This window comes from Plectropomus leopardus, chromosome 21 (assembly GCF_026936395.1).
Source record: "Plectropomus leopardus strain MGB_pleo_1.0 chromosome 21, ASM2693639v1, whole genome shotgun sequence".
NCBI lineage: Eukaryota > Metazoa > Chordata > Actinopteri > Perciformes > Serranidae > Plectropomus > Plectropomus leopardus.
The window spans coordinates 19,003,019-19,017,431 of record NC_142196.1 but is presented as its reverse complement, the minus strand read 5'-3'; the positions used below and the strand labels follow the sequence as shown (position 1 = coordinate 19,017,431).

General features: G+C 40.9%; 2 protein-coding genes across 2 annotated transcripts; one reads left to right on the top strand and one right to left on the bottom strand.

The window, feature by feature from the left end:
- Positions 1-1,116: 1,116 nt before the first annotated feature.
- LOC121960635 (leucine-rich repeat-containing protein 14) lies at positions 1,117-5,706 on the top strand. The gene is made up of 3 exons (XM_042510437.2): positions 1,117-1,728; positions 2,679-3,509; positions 4,011-5,706. Exons 1-3 carry the CDS (start codon positions 1,451-1,453, stop codon positions 4,576-4,578), a joined length of 1,677 nt encoding a protein of 558 aa, XP_042366371.2. The 5' UTR covers positions 1,117-1,450; the 3' UTR covers positions 4,579-5,706.
- A 96-nt stretch (positions 5,707-5,802) lies between these two features.
- wdr97 (WD repeat domain 97) lies at positions 5,803-14,409 on the bottom strand. The gene is made up of 21 exons (XM_088072122.1): positions 13,945-14,409; positions 12,730-12,981; positions 12,064-12,641; positions 11,859-11,980; positions 11,057-11,777; positions 10,452-10,600; positions 10,140-10,376; positions 9,964-10,054; positions 9,729-9,861; positions 9,543-9,619; positions 9,386-9,470; positions 9,156-9,299; positions 8,630-8,785; positions 8,371-8,487; positions 8,070-8,264; positions 7,774-7,968; positions 7,570-7,691; positions 7,270-7,438; positions 6,233-6,405; positions 6,076-6,140; positions 5,803-5,984 (listed from the first exon to the last, which is right to left on the bottom strand). Exons 2-21 carry the CDS (start codon positions 12,883-12,885, stop codon positions 5,803-5,805), a joined length of 3,867 nt encoding a protein of 1,288 aa, XP_087928248.1. The 5' UTR covers positions 12,886-12,981; positions 13,945-14,409.
- Positions 14,410-14,413: the final 4 nt, after the last annotated feature.

Below are 14,413 nucleotides of genomic sequence, written 5' to 3'. Positions count from 1 at the left end.
TGAACCAAGAATCTACCTCAGTCCTGCATATATTCAGTAGTGATAAGTTACCAAATATATTTACTCAAATACTAGTACTTGAGTATTTGCATTTTGTGCTAATTTGTACTTGAACTTCGATACATGTCAGAATACATTTTTAACTCTGCACTCTGTTGCAGTTATTGAAGAGGTCAGCTGCTAGTCACTTTACAGAAAGAAATATTTTACAAATGTGTACATATTGTACTGTATATGTGTATGTATATGTAATTATGTTTTCTATGTCTGTGAGTAACTGGGATGCCAGGGACGGTTCCTTGGTTGCCTTTTAAGTTTTTTCTCTCCTTTTTTTCTCTCTTAAATGAAATGACTGTAAACCTTCTTATACCACATCTATATCATCTGTGTATTTATATTACAGATTATCAGCTAATAACATATGATATTTTTTATATTTAATGTCATAGATTAAGCAGTGAACTACAACATTAAACATGAAATCAGTCATATTAATCCAATGCTATATTTTTTCTTTTGATACTTCAACTTTGCTGATTACTATTATTTTCCTGCACCTTTCCTTGAGATTTTAAACATAATGCTTCTACTTGAAATTAAGTAATTTTAAACTGCAATATTTTTTCTTTTATTTCATTTTTTAAAAATGAACATTTCCTCACCAAGAACTTCTGTGCTATATAAGTTTCTGCAGTCTTATTGTTTTTATGTCTATCTATGCTGACATCTATGCAAGGTTAAGGACACTTATTGAAGCGCTAAACTTGGCAGCAGTAGCAGTGGTAGTGCTTGGTCAACAAGTCTGATAGCAAAGTTAAACCCCATGTTTACATCAGTCAAAAACATTTCCCAGTATCGTCTCCTTTTAAGGATGTCTCCTATGAAGGGACATAGACCCTGCTGTTTAGTATTATAAAAATGTAAATAATATTAATCTAACAGTACTAGTAGACAGAAAAACGTATACTTCAAACTTTTTAAATAAAGCAACTGTACCAAATCAAGACAAAGAGAGCACAAAAATAAGTAAAAGTACACAACGTCCTATCTATGCTTTAATTTCTACAATCACCACGTCACGCCTTTACGTGCCGCGTCACTGGCATGCGTCAGTGTAAAATGTAAACACTCCTCGCACTCCAGCAGCAGATTTCCTCAGTGATAGTTTGTCGAGTAAGCTGGCAGGATGTCCCAGCGTTTAATATTTCACAAGCGAAATGATTCCAGTTTAGTTTATTAGTGCTTAAAATAAAGTCGATATCAGATGATGTTATAAATTCTTTTTTGGTGGCTTTACAAGGCCTTATCACATTACTGTCGTAAAGTTAATCTTAGCTAGTTTCAGCTAGCTAGCTCTCAGACGTGCAAAGTCTGCTCTCTTTGCAAAGCTGCGACATTATTTTCGCTGGTATACTCTTTATGCTACAAGCTCACCTTTCCTTGTGCTGAAATGGTGCTTTCCTTGGTGAGTCTTTGTGCCAGAGAGGTGGTGAGTGACCACAGCTCGTCGCCGTGCTGGTTGAGGTGGGTGCCCAGGGAGCTGTACAGAGCGCTGCTGGAGGCCTCCTTCACCAGCTGCAGACCGCTGGCTGTGGGTGAGCTGGTGCAGAGATGGCCTGAACGCACTCTGCGTGTCGGAGGAAAGCGGAAACACGGACAATCTTCTCCAAATCGACTCTGCATCCAGGCTCTGTTACTTGCAGTTGTGAGAGGGTTGTCGGATCAGAGGTAAGAAGCAGGCATCCATTAGTTAATTGCACAACGCATAAAGAAACACAGACACAAAGGGATAGAGAATATAAGCATAAGAATAAAAACATATCAGAAAATTGTTTTTAAAAGTGAATAGGAAAACATGCCCAGAAAGATACATACTTGTAATGTTATATTAGAATTATGTTTCAGAAAAATAAATAAATAAATAAATATTTTCGTGCACTTTTTTGGCCCATTTTCTTATGTGTTTTTGTTATGTTTTATTTTCAGGAAATTTTCAACATATTTTAGGGGATACTTTTTTTGTTTATTTTCTTAGTTTTTTTTTCTAACTTTTTACTAATTTCTTGCTGTGGGGGGGGGGTCATTTTGTCTATCGCTTTCCGCCCTCCTATGTTTTTGAAAGAAGTCAGTCCAATTAAGTAAGGTTTCAAAGGGTTAAAGTGAAGTGCACAAGCATTGAAGGAATAATAAATACTGTGGATAATCAAAGATAGAAATTAAGGATAAATATATGAGTAGATACCAACGCAAATACAGATTGTGCATAAGGCTTAGCTGGTGACTATCAGTCCAACCTATTTTTTTTTGTAGAAGGTGATTAAAAATAAAAAGTGTGAAATAAGGAAAACTGGAAAATATCAATTATAAAATGCAAACACAAGGTGGGTATCTTAAAAAATATAAATGGAAATAGAAGGTAAAAAAAATACAACTGCATATTGTGCAAAGGTTAACATAACCAGTGACTGACTGACAGTCCAGCAGCAGTGAGCATTCTCCCATTACTACCCATTACAACCGGTCATCACAGGGAGGAGTTGAATAGCCTTATGGCCTAGGGGACAAAAGATTTTCTCTGGTAGTAGTTAAGTTGTAGTTTATTATTCTAGCTAGCTGCAGTGTTTGGATCACGATATGTAATCTTTGAGTAATACTCAAGACCAATTTCTCTTTCCTAGGTGTGCTCTGCAGGTGCTTGACCTCTGTGGGCTGCAAGGAGATGAAGGCGGGATGGGAGACCCCATGGGCGGCTGGTCTCTGACCGTAGCTCTCTGCACCATGGTTGTTCAGGCCAGAGCTGGAGCACAAAGGGCACAGCGGGAGAGGAAGAGGTTCTCAGCTTTAGAGAGAGAAAAGGATGTGAAAAGAGAAAGGGGACAGCGAAAGAGGGGAAAGGATACAAGCACAGATAATAAGGAGCTGGAGGGTAATGACAGAGAGAGCACGGGATCATGTGGGACTCTGGGTGAAGAGGAGCTGATTAGAGGTGTCAGGAGGAGGATGGAGGCAGAGAAGAAAAGAGAGACCACAGCGACAGTTTCAGGAGGCGGCAGAAAGGAGACTGAAGAAAAAGATGTGAATAGTGATGTTTTGGTGCATGTTAGAGCAGATCTTTTTGTCAATGCTCGCTCTTGGGAGCGTGTTCGTGGGGCTCTGAGCACATTGGGGCCCCTCAAGCTTCAGTGCAGATACCTACGGGTGGAAGAGATTTCAGTTTCTAGTATTAAGACCCTGCTGGGGCTCTTGCCTCCGCAGGGTTTTCTAGGCATTGATGTTCGCTACAGCAGCCTCGGGGTGGCTGGCTTGGCTGAGCTGCTGCCTCTGCTCTCAGCCTTCCCTGCACTGAACTCTCTTCGCCTGCACTACTGTAACTTGGATTTTCGCAGAGACCAACCTGGACAGGAAGAGGCTCTGAGGAACTTGTCTCAGGGTCTGACACAGCTGCAGGAACTGCGACGACTCAGCCTCACAGCGCTGCGCCTGCCTGGACAACTGCGCGTGTTGCTTAGGTATAGCCTGATCCCCCAATATGTACATGCTGTACTGCAATGGTACCTACACATTGAGATCAGTAAATAACGCAATGTCACACTCATTTTTTTAGATTAGTCCAACCTTTATTTTAGGAAATGGAAGTCTATATGCATACCTCTTATGGAGCTGAAATGAAGTTGCTTTGTTATCATTCTGCACTTCAGTGTACTTTTTATTTGAAATTACTTACATAAATGTGTGGTTTAATTGTGTGATAGAATTTCATGGTAAATTAATTGTTTTTTATGTTAAATCATTTTTTAAAGAAATAGACCTTAATCTACAACTACTTTTATATTTGATTTCATCCATTAAGTAATTCTCTCAGAAAAAAATGCTAATAAATTGAGTTCAACATTATTTTTCAACATAATTTTGTTGAGTTTTGAGTATTAAAGGCCACACAATTAGATCTCTATAATTGCATTGTATAATAAATGTGAGTTAAATGTTCTGTTCTTCGGTCTATTTTACAGCTCACTGCCGCAGCCACTAGAGATCCTGGAGCTGCCGTATCTGAGCCTGAGCCCTGCTGACCTTGCCTATCTGTCCTGCAGCCATCATGCTTCCACACTGCAGCAGCTCGATCTAAGTGAGAACCGTCTGGATGAAAACACCCTGACCTCCATTCGCCGCCTCCTCTTCCAGGCTTCCAGCAGCCTGCAGCACCTCTCCTTAAGTGGCTGCGGCCTGACTGACAGCCTGCTGGGAACCTTGCTGCCCTCGCTCGGAGGCTGCACGGCCCTCAAGAGCTTGGCTTTGGCCCTGAACCCCCTCTCCATTGCCGGCCTCATGGACCTGGTGAGGACGGCTGTGAGGATTCCCTCTCTCCGTCAGTTACTGTACCCCAACCCCCTGGAGGACTACCAGCCAGGCCTCCCTGACCTGCCCTCCAGCGCTCAGCTCTTAGACTGGCCACTGGATGAAGCTACAGACATCAACATCACCAGCAGCCAGCTCAACAGGGTGCTGATAGACAGCAGGCGCTCTGACCTCTTTCTGACATGCGACCTGCTCAATTATGATAAAGACTTGGTTGACTAGAGTCGAGGTGAAGGGACGGACACGGGTGCTTTTTAGATTGATTACCAGCACATACCAGAGCAATGTATAACCCTGACAATCAAATTGTCACCATAACATTAAATGATCAGTTTTTTATCTTTTCTTTATTACAATCTGTCTCATGTGAAGTTAGAGTAGAGTTAGCGGGCCTTTCCTTCTTTTTTTTCCTTTTTGCCTTTAATTAACAGGAGAGTTATAGTGTGACAGGAAGGAAGGAAGGAAATAGCTTCTTTTTTTTAAAGATTATTTTTTGGCAGTTTTTCCGCGTATTGATTGGACGGCTGTAGATTGACAGGAAATGTTAGAGAGAGATCGGGAATGACACGCAGCAAAGGGCCACAAGCCAGAATCAAACCTGGGCCAAGGGGAGGACTTGAGGATGTACAAACTGGAAAATGAGGCTTATAGTGTCACCAAACCAACAGGTTTGTTATTGTTGGGAGATCAGGTTTTCTCCTCTAGGAATGGGAGAACGTGCAGTTTTTATATTTGTTTGCCAGACAAAAGGGCACATGGAGGTGATTACAACCTCTACTCTTTCTGAGACATTATTAATCCATGGCTTAATGAAATGGTTTCTTTAATAAGTTAACTTGTTTACCGTATAAAATGTAATTGATGCACATGCTGGTTTTGTACCAAAATTTACTGTATGCTTTATTACCATGTATTCAGGATAATTGGGATACAAAGATCCCACTGGTTGAAGATGACAGGCAGTCTGCCCTCGTGCCTTTATAACTGTTACCAGGACAAGTCTTTCATTCAAAAACGGTATTTGATCAGCTGTTATATGCTACGCGTCGACAACCAAATCTACAATACCTTTGACAGTAGTTTATAATGTGTTTGCTAAATAGTTACAGAATTTTTCCGTGAATAAGAAATGAATGTAATTGGAGTTTTTTCACTAAGTAATGTGCTTTCTCTTTATGCTGATCTTATTTACATATTTGTCATATTATATTTCTTGAATATCTGTTTTTTCATTCAACTTGCATATCAAAAAGTATCACCATTATCAGATAATGCGTGTACCAAATCATCCTTGTACCACATGAATGCATCTACATGCTGTAAGTCACTGAATAAATCAGTCAAAGCAAACTTTTAAGAGTCATTTCATTGTCAAAAGTTACATATTTTAAACAAATGTTTGTGATATGTCTCCTCTGATGTTAATGGGAGTGTTGCAAAGAGGAATCACCTGTAGTAGTTCACGTAAGACTGCTGCTGAATGAAGTAGCGGCGCGATGAGGCCTTAACCCAGTCCTCATCTGAGTAGACGTGAAAGGGATGAAGAGTGACCCGAGGTAACGGCAAGGAGATGAAACTTGGAAAGTGTGTGAGGAAGGGACGGTTTCTCAGGGGAGGCAGAGTTAAACCTGTATAACATTAGATGAATACATTAGATGTTATAAACCAGTTCATTTCTATAAGTCTATAAGTCTTTGCTGAAGTACAGTGAAATGTTACCTGATGGTCTCCATGTCCTGGCCATGCTGTAAGTCTCTCCCAAACGAAGGATTGGTTGAGAACTACTACTCAAAAAGATACAGAATATAAAACAAATAATGTAAAACCATATTTTGTAGAAGAGACCTTATGTATGTATTATATGACTTTTACATACCAATCACATATAGGCAAAAGCACAGTGTTTTTGCGACCAGCAGGTGCAACACATCGTGCCTTTGTGTACTCCTCTTTTTGGACGGAGCAGAAATAATTCAACACGTCCACCATGCTAAAGGCTACTGGCTTCCACTTCGCTGTACTCCGGAGGTACCGATACCTGCTATGTTCCTGATGCCACGGAAGGTGAGAGGGAGAAAGCAGTTAATCATCTACAGTAGCAAGTCAAAACCAGCGGCCATGCCAGTCAACAACACTGTGACAAGCTCTCGTGCATTCCTTATTTAGAAGAGTTAAGGTCACAGTAAAGGACATCAGAAGCAGTGAGGGGCTGATTAGCGGAGGGAGCGCCTCTCAGTTTCCAAACACCTGTTCTGTCCTTTTGTCACACTCAAAAATACTCTGATGGATGGTGATGAGGAATGTGAAAGGGTTCATTTTTTTCTACATTTAACAAAAGGAATTTTGTATTTTCTAACACGGACCCTATTTTCTTATGATTTTCTCTCAACAGTCTTTGAAATAGGATCAGTATTGAGAGAGAGCGCTACAATCAGCAGCGGTGAAACAGGCTGCAATGTAACCACTTGAGACATGTTTGCACCGTCAATGAACCTTCACTAAAAGTGATTGTTTTTGCCACTGACAGGCTCAGATTCTTATTGTAAGTGTTTGACAACTTATGGAAAAGATCCCTACAGAGATAGACCATAGATCCTTTTTGTTTAAACAGAAATCCCGAAATCACCATTGGAAATTAGTCTTCACAGAGAGATCCTTTCCTTAAGTGACCAAACACTAAAAATAAAAATCTGAGCATAACAATGGCAAAAAAGGCACCTTTGGTGGAGGTAAATTGACGGTACGAACAAGGCCAAAAATGTTACACTGCAGACTGTTTAGCTTCTTGCTCAATACTGAACCAATGTCAAAAATTGTTACTCACATTAGTCACTTGCAACATGGAAAATGGGGTCCAGATTGAAAAACACTGAACTGATCCTTTAAGATCTAAATGAAAGATGTCATTGTTACTTTGAATTTGGAGATCCATAACTCCAGCCAAGAATCTGCTCTGTCATGGAGGCTCTTCCAGATGTCAGACTGGTCTTGCAGATCTGAGTCCCAGGTGTCCAACTCTGACCACAGCCACTGCTCAGCCTCATTCACACCTAACGTAGTCAGCATGCGCAGTACTGTTTCTCTATTGACAGGACAACAAAATAACTCAAATTACATTCAGAAAAGAGAAACAAACAGATTATAGCCGCTGTAATTAAAAACTTCAAGATGCCTGTATTGTTTTTGATTGTTATTCGACATTGAATTACCCACCGGAGACCCAGTTTTTTAAAAGCCAGGAGTGTGAGAAGCTTTTTCACAAAGTCACAGCTGGCAGATTTTAGATGTACCGACAGATTCAACAGTTGAACAAGTGCAGCCTGTTCCACAGATGACTGAAACACAAACACAGGAAAAACAATCAGACACATCTGCTTCTTAAAATGCTCAGAATCTTGATATACAGATCAACAGTACCATGTGAGGTCTTGCAAATTTGGGCACCAAGTCAATGAGGTCTTTGTAAAGTGTGTCAGTATTGTGTAAGAGTCCTTGGCTGTGCAATGCTCGCAGTGCAGAGAGGATCTCCATCTTTGACGTAGCGCTGCAGGTGCTTACACGACCAAGCAGCTGCAAGGAGAGGTCCTCTGGAGACAGGGTGCTGGGGACACACTGCACACAAACACACGCACCAAGAACTCAACTTTACCAGTACGCATGATATAATTGCATGGTTAATGGCAGATATATGGTAGATGCTTGGCATAAGGTACCTTTTTATCAGGATACAAGTCTTTGAACCAGTCTGCATGTGTGAACTGTTTGAGGAACGACGGCACCTCAGGGGTGGGTCCCCGCGGTGGGGGTGGTGTGGGGGTCTTTGGACGGCGAGGAGGTGGAGTAGGAGTAGGAGTAGGAGTAGGAGTTTCAGGTTTGGGTTGCTCTTTTGGGAAAATGATCTGTGGAGGCTACACGTGGGAACACATGAGACAGATATACACACAGATGCACACAAGTTAGAGCCGCTGCTTTATGCCTTCTTTTGTATTCTGTGAAGACAACACATGCTCCCACCTCCTCATATTTCTCCACTACGGTGGGTTTCTCAGGTGTGACTTTGACGACAGGCCGTGGCTTAATTTTCATAAGGGTTTTTGGTTTAAAGATAGTTGCTGGGGCCTTTTTCTCCTGCTGTGAGAGAAACAGATCAAAACTGTGCTGTAAACAAGCATTCAGAAACTTTAAAATAATTGAACTGTAATCTAAATTTTCTGCAAACTAAATCCAGAAAGACTAAAAATACTGTTTTATTTAACATGCTCTCATTTTATACCATCTTTTTCTCCACATTCACAGGAATTGTTAATTTAGGTTCAGTGTGGACATCCTCCTTTAAGGCAGGAAGGTTATGTGGCTTGTTGTCATAGGGTTCAGGATCAGACGAGTTTATCTCAAGTTCATCTTGGTCGAAGTTGTCTTCAACATCCACCTGAAACACATCATTAACCTTTTAAAGACACATATCTCTCTTCATGATGAAAAAATGCAAAATATTCAAATAACATAGCTGATTTCTGAAAGCTGAAGCAAAAATACTACCACATTTGCTCCATGCAGATACTGCTTAAAGAAATACAATGATTTTTAGACAAAGAAACTTGTTGGTTAATGTTATGTTTCACTTGCATGTCCATAAATTACTGTCCTTTTAAACCTATAAACTGATGCACACATGAGCAGGACTCAAGTTATTACAGGACAGGTGAGCTAATTATGAAACTTATTTGCCAACAGTCTGTGTACTCTGGACAGTAGACAACAAGAAGGCAAAATTAGCGGGAGATAAAAGATGACAAAACCTTGATATTGGGGGGCAATCCATATATTATGTTCATGTAGCAATCAAAAGCCTCTTTTCTGATTTCCTTTGTACTAAAAGGCTTCCTTTTTTGATTCTTTACTGAGCTTTGTAGGAGTGAAGAGGTCACTGAGCTCTCATATTCCTGCAACAACACAGATGGAAAAGTTAACACCGTTTTCAGTCTGCCTTTGAAATGCATTGTCTAAAAATCAACCAGTTTACACGCACCTTCTGTCTCCATGTGTTTTCAGTCAATAATAAATTCCGGCTGATTAGTGGCAATTTCTCTTCATCTCTGTATTTGCTTGCATTCCTGTTTGTATCAATATTGCTCATCAGGTCATTGTTTTGGATTATTTTATTATATAGAATGAATAAATCTTACTTTATTTGGCTGCACCTTTCTTTATTCTCAACAATACCCATGTCAGAAAGGGGCTCAGCACAGTTAGTGGAAAGGTGCTGTGAAAATTAAATGAAAAAATTAAATGAAATGGGTTAATATTTTGCAACTTTGGTTAAAAAATGTCCCCCACACATCTATTAGCCACACTGTGAACTGACTATTTACCTTTTTTTGATAGTTGTGTGGCAGGAACTTTGCACAATTCATCCTGTAGAGATCACCTTCAATGCCAATAAACAGTTCCCCTCCAAAGTCACTGTACGCCAGACACTCAGGCGCTGCATTCAGCTGCAGCGTCCTGGAGGGGTCACACATACATAAATACACATTCATTATTGAATTACTGTCTGTTTTTGCATCTGTTATGCAAAAAAATCTGTGGCAGGTAATGAGCTTCAACCTGATGAGGCAATTCTCCACATTCCAGATACACACTGTCCCATCTAGACTGCTGGAGACAAACACCTCCAGATCAGGACACGCACACAAGCCTGCAAGAGCAAAGACAGTCATTCACACACAGATGATTGATTTATTAGGGACACAAAATTTTACTCTTTTGAATGATTTTTTGACCTGTCAATTGGTCTGAATGTCCTTCTGTGGTTGAGTCATCTGTCTGGCTCTGGTTGAGTAGGTTAAAGAGTGTCAAGTTGTTAGTGTTTCTACTTGGCTCTCGAAAGATGAGGGCCAGCTGGGGCCCCAGCGCTGCCAGATACACATGAGGCTGGTCACAGTGCAGGATCAGTTGCTGGCTGAGACACTCCTGCACAAAGGGTCTTACTCTCCACACCACCACTGTCATGTCTTCACCTAAGAGGTTGGGGTTAAGTTGTTAAGTCATCGCTGATGAGCATGCAAAGGCAATAAAGTTAGATAGGGAAATACCTGCAGAAAGGAGGTAACCATTCTCAGGATACACTTGCATTGAGGTGACTCTTTGGCCACTGTGTGCCGGCATCCTGTGCAAGACTTTCCCATTATCAATTCTCAGAACACTCACACAGCCTCCACTTTGACCGAGAATGACCAAAAACCTGCCAAGTACAATCAAATTCTCTGAAATGCAGATTGCCTCATGGTATAATTACATAAATAACAGTTAGACGAGAACTATGCCCATTTTCTAAATTTGTACATGTTATTCCTATGGTCTAAGACAGTCCAAAATATTTGTAAAACGTAAAAACTCTCTCACAAATCCCAAAACTAGAATGCTAAAACTCAAACTTCTGATGTCATGGGGTATAAAGTCTGGAACTGCTCCACAGACAATGAATTGGTAAAGATGTTAGAGGTGACACTGAGAATGTGTTTATATTTGCTATTAACATGCATAAGTGCAAACAAACACCAAGAGGCATCATGAACCAATCACTCAAACCTCTTGCTGAGGTGGTCTTAGAAGCACTTGACCACATATCTTTTGTCTTGTAAACGCTAATGTGTCTGGATGCATTTAAGTTCCCCTTTAAAAGAAAACAAATGCTCACTTTTGCTCGACATTATCAAGAGCTGCCTCATTCCTGTCTCTGAATCCTCTTCTTTCCTGCAGACTCCTCCACTCCTCTAAAGCCGTCTGCATTTCAGCCACAAAACTGTAGACTATCAGGCAACAAGCCGGGCCAGGGATCGGCAGATTCTGGCCGTCATTCTCAGTCACATGGTCCCCATGCTGCCAGGGCCCCTGGCCTCTCCCCTTCCACTCTTGCATCAAAGTGATTGGATTAGTGAGTGTGTTGGCTTGGAGCACTGTACCTGTGTCAGTCAGAGCCAACAGAATCTCTTTTTGCAGGCAGTAGTCAGCACACAAAATCCTGTGCTTTGCCTTGAAGGAAGTCAACACTGCTCCTGTTTCTGCATCCACAAGCATGATATCACTGTCCCCGCTCACACAGAGGACTCGAGAAGGGTAAGGAGCAGGTAATGAGGAAGCTAGTATTTGTCTCAGCGGGGCTCCTTCATCGCCTCTCAGTTTACAGTGGAGGGTGTACAAAATTCTGATGGTCCAGAAGTCAACTCCCCGGTGAGAGAAGGTGTAGAAAGTATCTCCCTTTTTAGTCCCGCTTATGTACAACAGAGGGTTTTCCAGTTCTATGTGGATACACTCAACTACATCGCCCTCTTTCATTTTCCAGCAACGGATCGTACAATCCGCAGATGCTGACAACAGCACGCTTAATGCAGAGCAGTAGAACAGAGAGTTCACCACATCTAGACAAAAATAAAACATACAAAATTATGACTGATCATAAAGAGGGACAACAAGAATGTGGATACACATTATTATTTTACCAGAATGTCCTGCAAATGCCACATGAGGTTTCCAATCTGGACCCCATATCCTAATGGAGAGCTCTTCAGTTGCAGTGATCAAACAGTCCAGTTGAGAGCAGTACACCATTGCAGTGATATCTCTGTAAAACATAACTTATTAATATCTACGCAAAAAAATTCCACCACTCACAGTTTGATTCACATCACATACACCCATACACACCGTGAGCAGAGATCCCTCTTGTGCTCCAAAACCTTTCCAGCATCGAGGTCGACCACCGTCACAAACCGCCTGCACGCAACAAAGGCTCTGTGGGGCCTTTCAGAGCACGGAGGGGCCAGTGCCATTTGAGTGAAAGTGCTGTGCTGCAGCTCCTCCTGTATCTTCACCTTGCAGCTCATGAGCATCACCGACCACACACACACATTCCCCACACCTGCAGTCACCAACTCTGCTGAGTGCTCTGCAGCTTGACAAACAAGGATGTCTAGGGCATCGTGAGCATCATCCACGAGGTGAAACTCATGGTCCAGAAGTGTGAAGACAGGCCCCGGGCCCCAGCCCACCAGACAGCCAGGGATCTTTGTGGCGGTCAAGCCCAGGAAAGGGAGCCGTGCTGAGGAAGTCTGTTTGTGGCCATCTGCTTTGTAAAGGCAAACTGCGTCATCTGAATGGAGGCTAATGAAAGCTGCAGCAGCTTCTGAATACATCATGAAGCGCACAGGGCTGTTACAGGAAAAATGCTGCAGGTTAAGGAGACCATGAGTGAGCACATGCTGCTTGCTCATAGAGTGTTTTACCTAGAGAGTCAGACAAAGAGAAAGCATAAGATGATGTTTATAAGCACACAAAACCAGTATGCTTCATGCTTCACGCTTCACGGTTTACCTTGCCAGTAGCTTGCTTTACATCCTGCTTTAACAAATTCTGTTTCCCAAGAGTCCTCCCATTTGATGTCCCATTCCCTTGAGACGACAGCCTCAGAGTGGATCTGGGGAAAAGGGTTGTTGTTATCGTCGCCTCTCCTGGGGCTACCATCTCCATCAGTTTCTACATGGGTCTCTGCTGCATCTGCTAATCTTTTGAACTCTTGCAAGAAAATGCAGTTTTTAGCTGGGTCATTTTCTTCTGCAGGGTACTCTAGAAAAACACAAACAATGGCAGATTGTTCTAAATGCTCAATAGTGTTCAATATTATTTTCTTGTTTGCTTTAAATAATGCTACAATTACACTAATTGTATCAGTACCTGGCAAACCATCTGCACTTACCTGAGTCACCCTTACACTGGTAAAATCAAAGAAGTTTCAAGTTTCTTTTATTTGAAAAGGACTTTACAAAGCAAAACGAGGTTTGCATTATAGGACTTTACAAAAACAGATAAATATTTACACATACAGACATAATGGTGCATATATGAGTTAAGCAAGATTAAAATAAAACAATTTTAAACATAATTTAAACACAGGGAGTCATATAAAAATAGAAAAAACAGAATAAAACTGGTCTTAAGGTGCTAAAGAAGCACCACTCAGCCTGTGTAACATATTATATATAATATAATATTCCTATCAACTGGGTTAAGGACATTTGCTACTCTGTTAAACTGGAAAAAATAGATGTACACTAAAAGGGTCGTGTGTGAATTCTAGGATAACATGGGAGTCTTTTTCCTTTTATTTAGCTGCTCTGTTTAATACTAATCATGTCACATTTTGTCTTTAAGTTAAGCTTAAGTTTGGGGTAAACAAATGAGTGCTATTTGATGGTACAGGCAGAGAGATGTTGAGTAAACTACTTTGATTAGAAATTTTGGGGAAAAACAAGTTTCAAGTCATTATCATAATAAGTCAACCGAACAAATAACAATAACTCAACTTTTAGCTACTCCTTGAGCTACAGGCTAACGTTAGCTTAAATCAGTTTGCCCTTAGCTCTTCTATATAATTTACGATTTATAGCGTTCAGACTCAAAGGTGTCTAAACTAAGTTACACTTTATGTTTACCTTTCACTGTTAGCTGTGTTGTCCGGGTACAGCAGTAGGACTAAACTTCACACAATGTCAAGTTATTTTTGCTAAAAAAAAAACGAAGTTAGCATACCTTTGCTAAAAGTTTGTTTTCTAGGCTCCCGGTGTCCGATGGCTACGACTTTGTTGCTAGGCAGACTGTTGCTCGGCAACTTCAAGCAGAAAATGGTCTCAGAAAACGGAAGTGGTCCGTTTAAATTAAATTAAAGTGTTTTTTTTAAGTGTCCCTGTAGTTAAATACAAGGCTGTACCATAATACTGAGGACAATAGGGTCATGTCCTCAGTACCTTTTCTGGGGATTTTGGAAGTTTAGGAGCCTGACTGGACATTTTGTAGGCTGGTAGTTTTCAGACACTTGTTGTTACATTGAGAGTAATTCAGGCCGATAAATAAACAAGAATTAATTTTTCACCACCAGAATAACATTCTTGGCACATGTGCAAAATCTAGCTATATCCACTGAAAAGCATCAGTGTCCAAATTTAAAAATAGAAAATCTGAAAAATAGATTATCCTTATTTAAGGTGAAAACAGAGCTGTA